The sequence below is a fragment of the Echinops telfairi genome, unplaced genomic scaffold (genome assembly GCF_000313985.2).
Source record: "Echinops telfairi isolate 266 unplaced genomic scaffold, ASM31398v2 ScPeMD7_5;HRSCAF=22, whole genome shotgun sequence".
Taxonomy (NCBI): domain Eukaryota; kingdom Metazoa; phylum Chordata; class Mammalia; order Afrosoricida; family Tenrecidae; genus Echinops; species Echinops telfairi.
The window spans coordinates 17,248,769-17,265,989 of NW_022103901.1; the positions used below are offsets into that span (position 1 = coordinate 17,248,769).

General features: G+C 55.5%; 1 protein-coding gene across 2 annotated transcripts in view; it reads right to left on the reverse strand.

The window, feature by feature from the left end:
* Positions 1 to 5,060: 5,060 nt before the first annotated feature.
* The window catches only part of IL4R (interleukin 4 receptor), a 36,967-nt gene continuing 24,806 nt past the window's right edge, over positions 5,061 to 17,221 (reverse strand). For both annotated transcript variants that reach the window (XM_004706049.2, XM_045285938.1), the window contains 6 exons: positions 15,631 to 15,782; positions 11,860 to 12,016; positions 9,978 to 10,080; positions 8,698 to 8,776; positions 7,984 to 8,033; positions 5,061 to 7,331 (listed from right to left, as the gene is read on the reverse strand). In XM_004706049.2, coding sequence (XP_004706106.1) covers positions 5,792 to 7,331; positions 7,984 to 8,033; positions 8,698 to 8,776; positions 9,978 to 10,080; positions 11,860 to 12,016; positions 15,631 to 15,782 — 2,081 coding nt within the window. In that variant the 3' untranslated portion in view covers positions 5,061 to 5,791. The remainder of the gene's footprint in view (positions 7,332 to 7,983; positions 8,034 to 8,697; positions 8,777 to 9,977; positions 10,081 to 11,859; positions 12,017 to 15,630; positions 15,783 to 17,221) is intronic.

A 17,221-nucleotide genomic window follows, 5' to 3' on the forward strand; every position in this document is an offset into this window, starting at 1 on the left:
GGGGGGGTGTCATTTTAAAAAGAAAAGCACTTGCCTCCGAAAACCCTTTGTAACAAAGTGGGGCCCTGGCGGGTGCGTGGGAGGCAAGAAAGGGGGACTGGAATCCAAGCCTCGTAAGGCTGCCCAGAGTCAGCACCTTCCAGGATCCTCACAGTGGGGGGTCTTGGGGCCACATGTGGGCCATGCCTGCAGAGGGTGCTGGGAACCCCCTTTGGCCAGCGTCTTGCTCTGCTCGCTGTCTTTGCTTTCTTCCAGCAGAGCCCAAAGTTGCCCCCCACCCCCGATCCACCCGATCCCCATGCTCCTTCTTGCCTCTGGGGGCAAACACTTACCTCTTAGGCCATCTTTGGGCAGCAATCTCTTCCTCCTCCACACCCACAATTCGAATTAAGGCATCACCCAATCCTAAGGCAGTCACTAGCCACACGTGGACATTTAAATACAGGTGAGTTTAAATTTAAAAAAAGATCTGAAATCAGTTCCTAGCCCTAAGATCGGTGGTTCGAATCCCCCAGCCACTCCCAGGGAGATAGATGAGGCTTTCTACTCCCGTGAAGATGTTCTACTCTGTCTTAGGAGGCCACCAGGAGTTGGAACTGACTCGGGGGTAGCGAGGTGAGAGTGTTCCTCAGTTGGCGCGAGACACATGTTAAGGCCAAGGGCCACCACTGGCTCGTGGCTAGCACACTGGGCTGTTAGGGGGCGTCAACTTGGTTCCGACTGAGTGACACACAGAATGAAATGCCGCCTGGTCCTGAGCCATCCTCCCAACTGTTATTATATTGAGCCCCTTGCTGCTGCCGATGCTGTCAGTCTTGTTCACTGACCCTCCACTTTGCTAAACATGATGTCCTTCTGCAGAGACTGCTCAGAGGAAGGCAGGTCCAAGGGCAAACGTTTGGAAGCTCTGTAGTAGGTCCTTACTTGACTTACTACCAACCCCCTTCTTAAGATTGTTTTTTGGTGGGTTTTTTTTTTGATACTTTTATTGGGACTCTTACATCTCTCATCACCATCCATTCATTCCTCCAATGTGTCAAGCACATTGGCACATAGGCCACCATCATCATTTCAAAGCATTCTCTTCCAACTTGAGCCCCTGATATCAGCTCCCCATTTCTTCCCCTTGATAAGTTGCAGATTATTTTTTCCATATCTTCCATCATCCTCCATCACCCCTCACCCACTTTTCCATTATTCATCCCCCTGGGAGGGGGTTCTAGATTGATCCTTGTGATCAATTTCCCCTTTCTCCCCCCACCCTCCCCTAATCCTCCTGGTATCTCTACTCTCATTGTTGGCCCTGAGGGGTTTATCTATCCTGGATTCTCTGTGTTGCCGGCTCTTATCTGTAGCAGTGTGCATGCTCTGGTCTAATCTGATTTGTAAAGTAAAATTGAGGTCATGATAGTGGGGTGAAGGAAGCACCAAAGAACTAGAGGAAAGTTGTGTGTTTCATCGGTGCCATACTGCACCCTGACTGGCTCATCTCTTTCCTGTGACCCCTCTGTGAGGGATAGCCAACTGTCTACAGATGGGCATTGGGTCTCCACTCCATGCCCTCCGCCCTTCATCTTGGGGATGGTTTTATTCTGGGTCTTAGATGCCTGATACCTGATCCCATCGACACCTCATGATCACACAGGCTGGTGTGCTTCTTCCATGTGGGCTTTGCTGCTTCCTAAGATTGCTCTTGAAGTCATTTTTCTTTTATTGCTTTCCTGCAAATTGAAAACAAAACTGCGGTCCTCACTCCTCACGTCAGAATTGTTTGCTGCCGCAGTGACCCCTTGCCCTCACCAACACCAAACCCACAGCCCCGGAGCTAATTCTGACTGTCTTCACTGATAGCTCCTGTAGCACCGCCCAGGGGGTTCCCAGAGCAGTCATCTCGACTGCAGCAGACTGCCGCCTCTTTCTCCCGCTGTGTGGCTGGAGCCTGGGACCCACAGACCTTTTCCTTAGCAGGTGAGTGCCTTAACCCTTGCGCCACACCGCAGGGACACCCCCAATTCCACAGAGACGCTTCTTCCATGAGCATGTGCTCAAGGCAAATACTCTTTACTCAGGAAGCTAAATGCGTGTTTGGTGTAAAGAAACCCCCACGGCATATCTTTGGATTCAGGTTTCATTAAGGTTCATAGGTGATCCCCAGGCAGTAATTTCAGAGGGCCATCCAAGGCTCCATGGTTTCAGAAACTCTGGATTCCAGGAAGATTTGGAATTCTCTATAGGAACTGTTAAGGATGGTAGCCGGCACCATCCGGTTCTGGTGTTATGGTGAAGGGGGCAGTGGTTTGGGCGGGGAATTCATCTGCCTTTTTAAAAAAATTCATTTTATTAGGGGTTTATACAACTCTTATCACAATCCATACATATATCAATTGTGTAAAGCACATTTGTACATTCATTGCCCTCATCATTCTCAACACATTTGCCCTCCACCTAAGCCCCTGGCATCAGGTCCTCATTTTCCCCCTCCCTCCCGGCTCCCCCCTCCCTCATGAACCCTTGATAATTTATAAATTATTATTTTGTCATATCTTATGCTGTCCAATGTCTCCCTTCACCCACTTTTCTGTTGTCCGTCCCCCAGGGAGGAGGTTATATGTAGATCCTTGTAATTGGTTCCCCCTTTCCACCCCACCCTCCGTCCACCCTCACCACTGGTCCTGAGAGGATCATCCGCCCTGCTCCTCCAGTTTCTGACTTCTCCCCTTAGTGGCTCTGGGCAAATGGAGACCCAACTGTCGCACCTTGGGTGGTCACTGGCGAGCTTTGTAAGACCTCAGGCAGCCTGCAGTGAACTGGGACATAGGTGATGAGAAGCCCTAGAAAAGTTACTAGGCCAATCAATCAGCTAGGATGTCCCATGAGGCACTGACCCTCAACCTCCAAACGTGGCGGAGGCTGCGTGGGGGAGGGAACTTTAACAGAATCTCTCCGAATGCCTGGAGGGTTTCCACCAAAGCCCTGTGTGTTGGCAGCCACACACTTGACCCACTGCCCCAAGACACCTTCTTGTGGAATCTTCAACCAATGCTGGAGTGAAGGAGCAGTCCTAAACTGGGGTGGCCTGGGGACTGTACGCAGGCACAGGCTGGGAAGCTCCCACGTCAGGATCAGCCAAAGGCAGCAGGGGACCATTAGGTACCCAGGAAGCCTGGAGCAGTGGCCAATGCCACCACCGTGCTCCGGCTTGCAGGAAACCCAGGTGATGATGGTTCTGGGGACGCCACCGATCCCGACTCTCCCCATTTCACAGGTGAGGAAACTGAGGCACCAGGAGGATGGAGGGGACAGGAATCCAGACCAGACGTCGGAGGTCAGCCCCTCCAAAGCGAGCAGCGCCTGCCGCGAGGACCAGATTTTAAGGACATGAAACAGCTCCTTTGCACTTGCTCCGCTCCCCTCCACCAGAACTTTCCGTGGCTCATCGTGACTTCTGGTCACCGAGGGCCCAGGCGTCAGCTCCCTGAAGGTGTTCTTGTCCGTTCCCCCTTCTCAGACCTCCATTTGCTTTCTCCATGGTCCCTTTGTTTGGAACGAATTTCATTGGCTTCCTGCCTGTGCCCCCACCCCCCTCGACAGGTTGCCAGACCCCAGAAGGGCAGGGACTGCACTGGTTTCTCACAGATGGTCCCAAACACTCAGCACTGTGTCTGGCATGTAGCAGGTACTCAGGACAGAGTGGTGGGAGGTGTGGCTTCTTGGATATCTCTGGCCCCTCCTTCCTTAGGTTAAGCTTGGGGAGGGGTTGGGGAGGCTAGAAGAGTGGCTCGTGTCTCCATAGCCTCCCTGAGACCCAGATGTGGCTTTTAACCTGGGGAGAGAGTAGACGGCTGCTCTAGTTCTGTGTTCCTGTCCCCCCCCCTCCCCCGCCCAGAGCAGGACAGGTGGGGCTTTCTCAGAAGGGGCCTGAGGGGACAGGAGTCAGGCCTCAATGCTGCCCCCAAACTCCCAGTGAGCGGCATCTCCAACCTCCCCCTCATCTCTTTCCTTTGCTACTTCATTGTTAAATTGGATTTTCTTGGATGATGCGCAGGGAAAGTGGATTAGGGAAGACATTGTGCACGAGATTGCACGCCAGGGCGGCTGGAAGCAGAGCAGTCAGCCTTGGGCTGAAACCCCCATGACTGTGTGTGTGTGTGGGGGGGGGGTAGTGTGGAGAGATTCAGGGGGATAGTTTAACACTGACATTTCTTCTAGTCAAAGGGTGAGCAGCGAAAGAGACAGACAGGATTTGGGAGTCTGCTCAAGGGGCATTTCACCCACATCGAGGATACATGAGCCTCTCCCTGCCACATCTCGTGTATTTTACACCGTGGAAGTCAGGGCAGTTACTCAGATACTGAAGGCTCCTTGTCTCCTCACCACCTGGTCAGTACCCTCTCCACGTGCCATTTGTCCATTTCTAGCTCGGGTCACCTACAGAGCCACGGGGGTGGGGGGGGTGGGGGTGGGGCCGCGGGGGCATTGCGCAGCCTCACTGGAGGTTGTCTGGAGCCAACCGTGGGGCAGGGTGGAAGCGCCTTCGCCACTGGGGCAGCCCCTGGCTCTCCTGCTCAGGAGTCCCCTCTCAGCCCAGGGGCTTTTCCTGCAGCAACCTGCGGCCAGTGCCAGGCAGGGAACTGGTGGGTGCGTGCCCTGGTCACCTCACTCTTCGTGCACTGGGCATTGTTTCCCAGAGTCCTTTGATTGGAGGCAGGGCCAGCTGCCGCAGTTGGTAACCTGTCTGTATGTAGCATAGCCTTGCAGCCTCCCTCCTTTGTCCCACTCCCCTGTTCTCTTCCAGGACTTCTAGGGACCACCTCCTCAATCAACAAATCGCACCAGGACCCTTGTCTGGAGGAGGGACTGGGAGTGACAAATGACCCCATGACCTCTCACATCCCCTTTCCTCGCAGGGTGGATGTGAGACTGCAGGGTCGTCCGCCCTAGTCAAGAACTCGTGTCGGGAAACCACAGGGACAGTTGGACCCCGTTCTAGAGGGCAGCCATGACTCAGCGTCCACTCCACGGCAGGGAGTCAAGCATTGTTTACTTAATCAACGAAAACAAAAAGTTAAAAAAAGCCTTTATTTTCTACAAATCCCACCTCCTCCCACCCACCGTCCACAGCACAGACAACAGGGAGTAACTCTCCTGATTCCACACTGCCTGGCCCTAGACTGGCCAGGGGACTGGGACCAACACTCAGTGGGGGGTGGGGGGAGGGGACAGGGAGGGTGAGGGCAGCCACAGGTGGGAACCTCCTTGCTGCTTGTGACAAAGTGCCACCTGAGAGCCCGGACTCTGTCTCCACGGTGAGCTCTGTCAAGCACTGCTGCATGAATGGCCACTCCAGAGGGGGTGGCAACCACCCTCCCTGGGCTGAAATGCGCCCCCCACCTCACATCCTATTTCCTCTATTGGAACTTGTTCATTTCTAGACCAGTTCCCAGTTCCGGGAGAGGGACTGCGGACCTCAGGCCTGAGTGTGACAGGGCAACAGTGGAGCTGTGTGTGGAATGTGGAGCCCGCAGGACAGGGACACACAGCTGGGGACAGTGCCAGGCCCCATGAACGGAGCCCTGTTGGGCCCCAGCTGCCCAGTACCCCTGGTCTCAGGGCAGGGGGCGGTGTGGGGGCCCTGTGATGGGCCCAGCCATTGTCTTGTTGTAGTCCCCAGGACGGGCAGGGTTCTAAGTCTTGCAGAAACTTGCCTTCCTGGTGGTGGCCTTTTCCAGGTGTGGATAAGAAGCCCAGTATGGGGCTGGGGGAGGGGGGCATCCAAAGACAGGTGGCACACTTACGGCACCTTCATGCATAGGGCTTCTGTGGAAGCTATGGCCGCCACCTTGGGGGGCTGGTCTGAGCTCTGAGCTTGGTTGAGAGAAGACTGGAAGGCCAGTAAGGACTGACCTTCTTTAGAGACCCCCAAGGGAGCTGGGGATGCTGACGAGAGACCAGCTGCCCATGGAAGCCCACTTGCTGGGGAGGTCTGGGGACTCACTGGGGGCGAGGACCTGTCCCCGCAGCAGCAGCAGTCGCAGCAGGGGCTGGCCATGGCCTGGGGCTGGCCACGCTCCTCCTGGCCGTGACGCTGCTTCAGGTGGCCACACAGGTGGCAGGTGAGGGTTGAATAGACAATGCCACTGCCCAGGTCATCCCGGAGGGAGTCCCCAGGATGCTCTGGGGAGAGCGGTGGCTTCTGGCTGTCCCCACCCTTCCCCCCAGGCCCCAGACCGAGATGCTCCGGGGACCTGCTTGGACAGAGGAAGTCCTGTGGGCTGAGAGGGGGCTCTATGTCTAGTCCAAAGGTGAACCGCGGGATCCCCGCAGGGACAGAGGCCCCAGGGCAGCCAGGAAGGAGATTCTGGAAGGGTTTGTAGCCTCCCGCCCCACTGCTGGCCTCCACCCCTGGTGCTCCCGGGCAGGCTGCGCCACTGGGGAGCAGGCTGGAGAAGGCCTTGTACCCAGCCTCTCCTGCTGCGGGGCTGCAGGCGGCCGTCTGGCCGAGCTGGGCGCCCGGCTGCCCTACTGCGCTCGTCCACTCGCGGTAACCGCTGGCCGGGGTGGGGGCCGGGGCGGCCCCGTGCTGCAGGACGCGCTGGCGGAGAATCTCCTCCCAGGTCTCCGGCTGCAGAGATCCGGGCTGCTCGGAGGGCTCAGGGGTGGAGGGGACCTGTGCGTCGGCTTCCCCCGGGGATTCGGCCAGCCGCGGGTCCGAGGCCGGCGCTCCCGGGCCCGGGGACGTGCTTAGCAACGTGCTGAGGCTCCGGTAGGCGGGGTTGTCTGCAACGACCGCGGGCACCTCTGCGAGAGGCTGGCTGGACAGCTCTGGGCCGGTGCCCTGCAGAGCTGCCGGCTCGGGCTCAGTGCCTGGCAACGGCACCCAGGGCGCCTGGGTGGTCCTGCTTCGCAGTGGCGAGGAAGGGACTGAGTCCCCCGAACCTTGCGGGCTGAAGGCCTCCTCCTGGCACCCCAGGAGGTCCAGGAACAGGCTCTCAGTCAGCCGGGCCGCGATGCCCGCCCGCCCCTCCTGGAAGCTGAGCGCACTGCTGTCTGGGGACGGGCGGAGGCTCCCTTTATAGTCCTCCTCCTCCACTTCTTCCTCCTCCTCCTTGTCCGCCACCTGGGCCTCCAGCAGCTCCACCCGCTGTACCACGCTGATGCTCTCCGGCCACAGCACCGTCCTGCTGAGGTCCACAGCGCACCAGGCTGACTTTCCAGGGCCCTGGAGAGGCCCCTGTTGGGCCGCCTTGGGGAGAGACTCTTCCCTTTCCTTGCCTGGCTCCAGCGGCTCCAGCAGACACGGCAGGAGCTTGGCGAGGCACGTTTTCCAGCGTCTGCAAAAGCAAAGGCCAAGTCCGGTGAGGACTGAGTTTCTCCTCTCGGAAAACTCCTAGCTATCCTTCAAAGCCCGATGTGAGATTGCCCCCTCCGTACTGAGGTTGTGTTTACTGCACACCTGTCTCCTGATTTCATATTTGAGAATCTACTAGTCATCCTCACTACAAGCCCAGCACTCCTTGTGGGTAGGGCCTGCATCTGACTCCGAGAATTCCCGAGCCCGGCACATGGCTCTATTGAATAGAAGCCGGTCACCTGGAGTATGGGCAGGCAGGCCCAGGACACCTTCCCGAGATGCAAGGGAGGCCAGGGTGGTGGGGATGCTGGAGAGTCTACACCAGCCCGTCAGCAGGCAGTTACGTTAGAATGTTAATGACTGGCACAGTTACCCTGGTTAGTAACTCTATGGGGCCTTGCTCAGGCCAGGCTGGGTGCCCCTAGGGACCCTGACCTACTCCCGCAGGTGAAACAGGACTCTGCCAGGTGCCCACCTTCTCTGATGCCCCTCCACCTCCCATCACGCTCAGCCCAGTCTCAGGGAAAACGCCAGGCACCAAGGAGGAGAGGGCAAATGTGGAACCCCTCCAAACCCCCCGCTTCCATCACCTCAGAGTCTACTCAGGCTACAGTCAACGCTCATATACATACGGGCTCTTGGGTGGCTTCTGGTCTCGGAACAGCTTCCCCCATAGTGACATCTGCAACAGAGAGAGGGTCTGTGACATAGCGGCTCGGCTGAGCCCGCCCGCGGCAGCACCTGCCGAGTCCCACCTGGGAAACCCTAGGAGCGCTCTACCCTGCCCTGCAGGGGGCGCTGCAGGTCAGAGTCGACTGGGCGGCATTGGAGGGGGATGGTTCTGCTCCTGAGAGGAAGGACATGAGAAGCCTTCGCCCCTCGCCCTGGTGATGCCACCTCCCTGGGGCGTGACCTCAGCGGGGTTCCGGATGGAGAAGGAAAGGGGAGCTGTGGTCCTGCACTGCCTCTAGGTTTCCATGGCAATGGCTTCTCCAGCCCCGAAGAGAAGGCGGGAGGGTTGTGTGTGTGTGGGGGGAGAGGGGAGCTGGGATCCGCATTGGCCAAAGGAAGCTGTCTTGGACTGATCTTACCCTTACCCCTCTGGCAGTTAGGCAGGTTCTGCTGCTACCACTCCTTCCAGGGAGAGAGACGGAGCTATAGGAAGTGACCCCTGGCTGGAACAGCCGCCCTGGGTACGGAACGACGCTGGGCACAGAACCATCGTGTGAAGCAGCCAAGTCGCCCTACACTGAAACCTTCCCATCGCCCCTTGCAAAAGCTTTCTGTTCGGTCTGGGCTCTTTCCAACCCTACTTCCTGACACACAGTCACAAGTCCCCTTCCCACCTGAGTGTCCTGGATGATGATGGCCACCAGGGGGCTGTGGGCGGGGTTGGGAATCTGGTCCCACCATTCTTTCTTAATCCTGAGGAACAGAGGGGAATAGGGGTTAACGGGGATGCTCTCCTGGCAACCACCCACGCACAGCTGTCAGAGTACACGGATTTCATGGCTGGAGCGTGGGGATTCTCCGTAGGACGCTGACAGGTGTTAGGTCAAACCACCAAACCCTCACACGGACCCTAGGAAACCGGTTCTGGGGTGAATCCCATTCCGCAGACGAGGAGACTGAGGCCTGAGAGGTGAAGTGACAACCGTGCCGTGGCAGAGCTGGCCTCATGGCCCAGGACACGGCTACCCCTGTCCCCAGCAGGAGCGAGGGGCCCCGCCCTACAGCCTGCTGCCCAGAATGAGGACCGACTCAAGGCAAGAGAGAAAGCGGGCAGTTTTCCTGGCACCAATGCCCTCGCAGGGGCGGCTGAGGGCAGGATGTCTGGGGTGGCTTGGGAAGATGGAGTGGCCCTGGAGGAACCGCTCTGGGTCTGTCTGGAGCCAGCAAGCACCAGCTTCCGCCTCTGGCTGAGTCTCCACCCATTTATGTCCACCCACTGCCAGGCCCTGGGACCCCGCAATGAGCGGGGCAAAAAGCCCTGCCCACGTGGAGCTCTCTCCTTCAAGAGGAGAAAACAAACAAGCAAAGTAAAACTCCTTGCCATCCAGTCAGTGCAGACGCAGAGTGACCTCAGAGGACAGGGTAGAACTCACTGGCCCTGGGAGCTTCCGAGACTGTTCACAGTTAGCACAGAAAGCCCCGTCTTTTTCCCCAAGGAGTGGCTGGTGGTTTTGAACTGCTGACCTTGTGGTTAGCAGCCCAATGCATAACCACTGTGCCACCAGGGAGGAGGTGGGCACTAAATAGACAATGATGGGACATTGCTCCCATCTGAACAAGAAGGACCTTGAATAAGAATAAAGTCCACCTTTCTCCCTTCAGAGGACAGACCTCCTTCGGAGCAGGTCACGACAGAAAGCCAGCTGAGAGACTCGGCGACCTATGACCCTGCTAGGAGGCAGGTTGTATGGGCAGGGTCCTGGGGGGTGGGTGGGGAGGTTTTGTTCTCAGCTCTAGCCTCAGTGCCTCTACTGTGGAATGAAAGGCCCAAAACCTGACTGGTGAGAGACCCTGGTCCTTCATGAACAAAGCACCGTCTTCTCCCCTCCCCGACCCTCCTCCCACGTGGCGCAGCTGGGCGGGTGGCCACCATGCTGAAGGCACCTGCACTCACTTGAGGACGAGGAAGTAGCAGGACACAGAGACGGCCAGAATAAGGACACAGGAGATGCTGACGCCGAGCCGGAGCTGCTGATTCAGGGTGTCCTCCTGGTAGTCTGGGGAGGGGTGGGGAGGGGGAGGGTAAAGGTGAGCTCCCTAGCCCAGCCTAGCTTCCACTCCCTGGGAGATTCCCCAGCAGCCCTCGCGCCCTCCTGCCCTCGGGTCTCCTGGCAGCATTCTGGGGCCTCCAGGCACAGTCGGAGGTCAGTCAACACTGGTTGAAATAGCTACTGAGTGTCCAGCCCATTGCAGCCGTCCATCCAATCATCTTCCCTCTCTCCAGGCCAACAGTAGAAAAAACGAATTGGACCAAACTTCCCTCGACACTGACTGTCAGTGTCCAGCACTGACTGTGTGTCTGACCCTGAACCGACCCAGAAAAAACACTGCCTGAAGGTGCTTACAGGTGTCTGGTGTGGGAGATGGGTCAACAGACGCCCTCGGGACATAAAGAACAGCGCTGAGTGGAGCAGGCGGGCGGGCTAACTACCCACCCGCGTGCCCCAGCACTTCAAAGACACACCTTTCACTGAATTTTCACAACCACCCTTACCCGCTCGCCACCGCACAGATGACAGATGAGGGCACCCATCCTGCCCAGTAGACATTTCCCCTGGTTTTGTCCCAGGCAGGGTGTCTTGGGCCCATGGTGCTTCTTTTATTCCTTCTGTGGCCACCTGAGTCCCCAGCCTCCCTTGCAAATTTGGGGAGGTCGTGCACTGAGTGCTTGCCAATGAGGTGTCCCAGGGAAGCTTCCAGAAAGCCATCTGGTGGGAGCCCTTCCTCTCCTCTGGCTGGGCCATGAGGGTGTGAGCTGCGGCTGGTTTAGGGCCATGCAAAGGAGAGCAGAGGGGAAGGAGGTGCCAGCACTAGGCTGGGACAGGCCGGAAGTCCCCTTGTAAGACTCCAAGTTATGTGAGATACTTCGTGATTGCTATTATAAATAGCCATGTGTGACAGAGTTGTAAAGAGTTGTTTCCTGGGATGCAGTGGCCAAGTCAAGGACTACATTTCCCAGCATCCCTGGCACCAAAGTGTGGCCGTGTGACCAGTTTCCACCAATAGAACCTGTATCCCTTCTGGGTAAGGCTGTAAGAAGCTGGTGTGTTGTGAATGATGATGGCAACAAATATACAAATGTGCTGGACACAATGGATGGATGGATGGATTGTGATAAGAGTTGTACGAGCCCCCAATAAAATGATTTTTTTTAAAAAAGAAGCTGGTGTGGTCTCTAAGTTTTCATTCCCTTTCTTGTCTGCCCCCGCCCCGCCCCCCACAAGCCCTCACAGGATGCATGTGTTTAAAAAGATTCCAGAGCCGCACTCCAATACAACTCATCTCCTTTGTCATCCCATGCATTTTATTTTACGCATTAAAGACATCGTAGTCTATGTGATGCACAGGCTTCACCAGACTGCCAGAGGGGTCCATGACACCACCAGGTTTGTCTTGGTGGGTGATGGATGGAATCTCAGTGCTTACATCGCCACAGGGAGGAACCGCCCCCACCCTCAAACCAGCAACGTCCACACTGGACTGAAATGCATGTCTATTGTGGCAAGCCACCGAAATCCTGGGCTTCCTGTAGCCTGGTCTACCTACCCTAGCTATGTCAATGCCCTGGCTATATCAATGCCCTGGCTATGTCAATGCCCTAGCTATATGTCAATGCCCTGGCTGTCATCAGTGACTCCATGTCAACGAGTCACTTTGCGATGGGAAGTAAGAGGCATCTTTGGACACAGAAACAGGAGGCTCCGCGGGGGGAAGGGTCTGACTGCGGACTAAGAGGGGGCGGGGTTGAGACCTGGACGCAGGACTCTGACACTCACTGTTGTACCAGGTGCAGCTGTTGCTCCATTCGCTCCAGGAGCTACTGTACTCCAGAGCCCGGGTCTTCACTCTCGCCCTGTAGTGGACCCCAGACTTTAGGAACTTGGCCGGCAGTATCAGGAAGGATCCTGTGTAGTTCACCTCATGCACTTTGAACTGGCAGAAGACACGGGCACAGTTACACACTGGCCGGGGAGGGCACCTTAGCTCCTGCCTGGCCATATGGCTGTGCCCCAGACTCAGGGCTTTGCCCGCCCCGCCACAACCCATGACAGAGTAGAGGGAAGGAGTGGGGTGGGGCACTAGTCCTCACCCCGCCCTACCCCCAACATGAGCTGTATGACATCACACTGGCAAGTTGATTAAGCATGCTGAGTTTTAATGTTTTTATCCTGTGTGACCTTAGGCAAGGGCCACAACCTCTCTGGGTCTGAATGTCTCTCTTCTTCTGAGAACAACACATTCCAAAACCTTCTAGCCCATTAAGTGGGCTAATGCAGGGAAGCACCTAAAACAGAGGCGGGGACATACACACACACACACACACACACACACACACACACACGGCATCAGAGCAAAATTTGTGAAGCACAGAGACCCTCTTGACCCTTCTTGGGCTTGCCAGCACCCAGGCCAAGCCCACCCTCATTGACCATCTACCTTGGGGTGTGACTGCCAAGGTCAGGTGTGCAATGCAAGGGGAAGAGTCAACAGAGCACCCGCTGTCTCCTACCTTGGATATTGAATAGAAATAAGAGAAGGCCCAGTGATTGAGGCCGGTAGACCCAGATGGCACGGTACCAAGCCCTGGGTAAGCTCCACCCAGGTGCCTGGATTATAAGCGTGCACGTGCACATTAGACTGCAATGTCTTTCTTGCTAGGAGAATCTCCCCTCTCTGCTGCTTTGGGAAAGCCACCTACTTAAGGAACGGAGGATGGCCTCTGGCCAATGGCCAGCAGGATCCTGAGGCTCTCCCTCACTGAGCCACTGGAACGGGATCCTGCCCACAATAAGCTTAGAAGAGAGTCCGTCCCCAGGATCACAGTGTGGGAGGCTGGGCCCAGCCCCCTGACCCACAGGCACGTGGGACACTCACTGTGTGTGGCTGATAGCTGCTCTCATTCCCTCAGCTGCCGACTCAGAGCAACCCTGTCTCACCTCCCTGCCATCAAGTCCATGCTGACTCACAGCGACCCGATGGGACAGGGTAGAACTGCCCCAGTGGGGTTCTGAGACTGTAACTCTTTCTGGGGGTAGAAAGCCCCCTCTTTCTCCTGAGGAGTGTCTGGTGACTTTGAACTGCTGACCTTGTGGATCATAGCCCAAGTAACCACGAAGCCATCAGGGCTCCTAAGTGCCTGTTAATTTCCCTTTGAAGTTCCCGGCCTTGTTCCCGGCATCAGGGTGATGTGTCCGGTTCAGACATGTGTACCCGTGAGTGTTAATGTCCAGTAGGCCCATTCCTTTACCCCCGCTTGGCCCGGTCAGTGTTGTAATTTTTAACCTGACTGTACATTATTACAGTCGGGTGATAACTGGTGGTTCTGTGGGTTAGGCATTGCGCTGCCGACTGTAAGGGCCACGGTTCAGTCCCACGAGGAGAAAGATGAGAGTGTCTGTCCCCATAAAGATGTCCACCCTTGGAAACCCTATACAGAGCCCCTAAGAGTCCGGGCAGACTGACGGGAATGGGTGAGAAAGGGAGTAAGGTGATTTCTGTCCTCTCACATTTTTTATTTCTGTTGTACCAAACACACACACACACACAAAACCTTGCAAGAACATTTTTTCGTGTTAATACTGAGGAGTGGCTTCCAGGACTGGTCAGTTTGAATCTGTGGCACTGAGAGGACAGAGCTGAGTCTAGTGACATGCTGGCCCCAAACACTCCTAAGTCCCTCGTTCAGAACTTCTGGGAACTGTGGCCATGGCAGCACATCCCCCCAGCTCTGCCCTGCTCAGCGTGTGCTGGGCTGGACGTCTCCCTAAAAACCCCGGGGCCTTCGGGTTGATCTTTTTCTTAATCATTTTATTAGGGGCTTATACAACTTTTATCACAATCCATACATACATCAATTTGGAAAGCACATTTGTACATTCCTTTCCCTCATCATTCTCAAAACATTTGCTCTCCACTTAAGCCCGTGGCGTCAGGTCCTCGTTTTTTTCCCCTCCCTCCCCGCTTGCCCCTCCCTCATGAACCCTTGATAATTTATAAATTATCATTTTGTCATATCTTGCCCTGTCTGACATCTTCCTTCACCCACTTTTCTGTTGTCCCTCCCCCAGGGAGGAGGTCACATGTAGATCCTTGTAATCGGTTCCCCCTTTCCAACCCATCCTCCCTCTACCTTCCCAGTATCGCCACTCACACCACTGGTCCTGAAGGGATCATCTGCCCTGGATTCCCTGTGTTTCCAGTTACTATCTGTACCAGTGTACATCCTCAGGTCTAGCCATACTTGCCAGGTAGAATTGAGATCATGATAATGGGAGGGGGGTAGGAAGCATTTAGGAGCTAGAGGAAAGTTGTATTTTTCATCGTTGCTACATCGCACCCAGACTGGCTCGTCTCCTCCCCAGGTTGATCCTTTAAGAGCAGATTTCTAGCCAGCTGGGCTTCTGCAACTTATGTAAAAGGTGGTGGCATCGGTCACCTCCTAGGCGTTGGGCAGAGAATAAGGAAGACCCAAGAAGAACTGATGCATTTGAATGACTGCGCAGGTGAAGAGTATCACAAGTACCCTGGACCACTAACGGGACAGACAAACCTGTCTTGGAAGAAGTACAGCCGGAATGCACCTGAGAGGCAAGGATGGGAAGGACATCAGGCTCGGTAGACAGAGTAGAAGGGCGGTAAAGCAGAGGAAGACCCTGGACAAGACGGGCTGACAACAGTGGCTGCAATGATGAGCCTGACCACAGGAGGCAGCAGGACGGGGCCATGTGTCCCCGTTGTCAGAACCGAGTAGACGGCACCTAACAACCAAACAACTCCTTTCTCCACCCTACCCCCTGCCAGGATGAGTGTGCTTTCTTCTCCGTAGATGGGACCGTTCAAACCCCTCACCCTGAGACCCTTAAACAGCCCATTGGAACACCCCCTCCATTCGGGGAGGTGGCCTGGCCAACTGTATGTCCCTCGGTCAGCCGTGCCAGAGGGAAAGGCGCAAGTCCTCTGTCCCGATACCTCTTACTGTGTCCATGGGAATAACGGGTAAGGGGCCCCAGCTCTGTCCACGTGGCAAAGGACCCCAGGGAAATCCCCTGATATCAGAGGGTATGTGTGGACAGCAGCTTGGGAGGAGCATGTCAATTTTGTATGGCATAACTTTTAACCAATGCCACGCTAATCCTTACTCTTGGGCCATAATCGTTGCAAGTACGTGACCATGATCAAATGACAAGAGGGATGAGGAAACCTATCTCCTCAACTGAGACTTCCTCCTTGACCACTTAGGCATGGGCTCTGTCTCCCTTTGCGGCTGCGGCTACCCAGGTGTGTCGTCCCACACAGATATGGTCCAAAGCCCTGCCTTTAAGATGCGCAGCAATGGGCAGAAATAAGTTCTGGGCCCAGAGAGGTGGCAGGCCTTGGCCTGGGCCTCAGAACACAGCCAAGCTAGGATCCAAGTCCCTGGTGGCCACAGCCCTACAAGGGCCGGGGCCTGACTTTCACCTGCCCAAGAGGCACCTGGAGAGATTGAGAAGACCACTCCTTACCCCACCCTTCCACCCTCTCCTCCCCTCGACCCCCCTCTAACTCACATCTGAGGGGTCGTTTTCATTTGAGATGTTGACCAGGTAGGTGAGCTCCGAGTACAGGTTGTCGTTAGGGGCATAGGGGTTACTCCACGTGAAATGCAGGTGATCAGAGACATTCTTCTCCACCGTGAGGTTTTCCGGCGCCCTGGGTATGACTGTGGGAGACACAGGGCCTGCATGTGGGGCTTGTGGGGGGAGCAGAGGGAGGGACACAGCCCCACGCAGGACCACCCAGCTCCACAGGCCACGGGTTGTTCAGATGTGCGCTGACGGCACACCAGAGGTCCAGTGCTCACACAGATGAGGCCATTGCCAACAGTGTCCCAGGCACATCCGTGCTGATGACCAATCCCCTCACCACAGTGAATGGGCAACATGCAAGCCAAAGTCCCCAGAGGCCAGCCTTTTCCCTGGCACCCTGAGCTTCCTTGGCCATCACATCAGTACACAAAGGCAAAGGTCATTTCCAAGTGGATTCGTGGGTCAATTTCAACCATCTTTCAACCACCAGCAGGCATACATAGATAGACACTTGGGTTTGTGCTGGTGGAGTGGCTGAGAGGGGGAGTTTTACAGAGAGACCTGGCTTGGAATTCTACTCCTGCTGATTCGTGGCTGTGTGTGGTAGTTACATAATCTAGTGTCAATTTGAGGATTAAGAGTGTAGGGGTGGAGTCTAGGCTGTTAATCAGGATATGGCCAATGAGATCTCTTTGTGGGCATGGCCTTCCCCTAAGGATTCTGGGAATTGCTGAATCTTCCTCCCTGGAGGTGGGAGACTCTCGGCTCACACCCTGGGAGACATAGCAGCTGAAGAGACACATGGACCCACCCTGATGCAGAGACCCCTGCCAGCGCTGAGATGTTTCCAATGCCACTGGATCCAAAGACTTTCCACCCACTGCCCTCTGATCTTCTACACTTGGCGTCATTGCATGTGTTTCGTGAGTTTGAAGAGGACTTTATAGATTGGTCTGGGACATATAGGCTAATATCGGACTTGATCTGGACTGGGTGGGATATTTTCTCAATGCTCAATTGCTCTTGTATATAAATCTCTTTCTTACACACATATGTGTATCAATGGATTTGTTTCTCTAGTCTACCCAGACTAACACACTGTGTGACCTCGGGCTGGTGACCCTGTCTTCTTGGAACTAGAGTTAATTCAACTGTGAAATGGGACTCCAAACCCTCTTCTGGAAGTTGACGTTCACACGTTTTCAAACACGTGTCACGATATCTCAGCAAGCTCACAGGGAATTCTGGCAGGCTCCAAGTGTCAGGATAAGATCAGACTCCAGTGACCAGGTCCTCTGACCAGCTCACAGTTGGGGAGAGCACAGTTCCCAGCCTATAGTGCCTTCAGTCACACATGCCTCATCTCAATACCCCTCCCTGGGCACTTAAACTTTGGCGATGGGGGCGGGTTGTGAAGTGTCTGAGCTGAAGTTAGCCTGGCCTGTTGCTGGGGAAGTTACATAATTTCATGTCAACTTGATACATAAAAATGTAGGGATGGAATTTAGCCTGTCAATCAGGCCTGGTCTCTGGAGGCTGCTCGCTTATACTCTTACTCTCTCTCTCTCTCTCT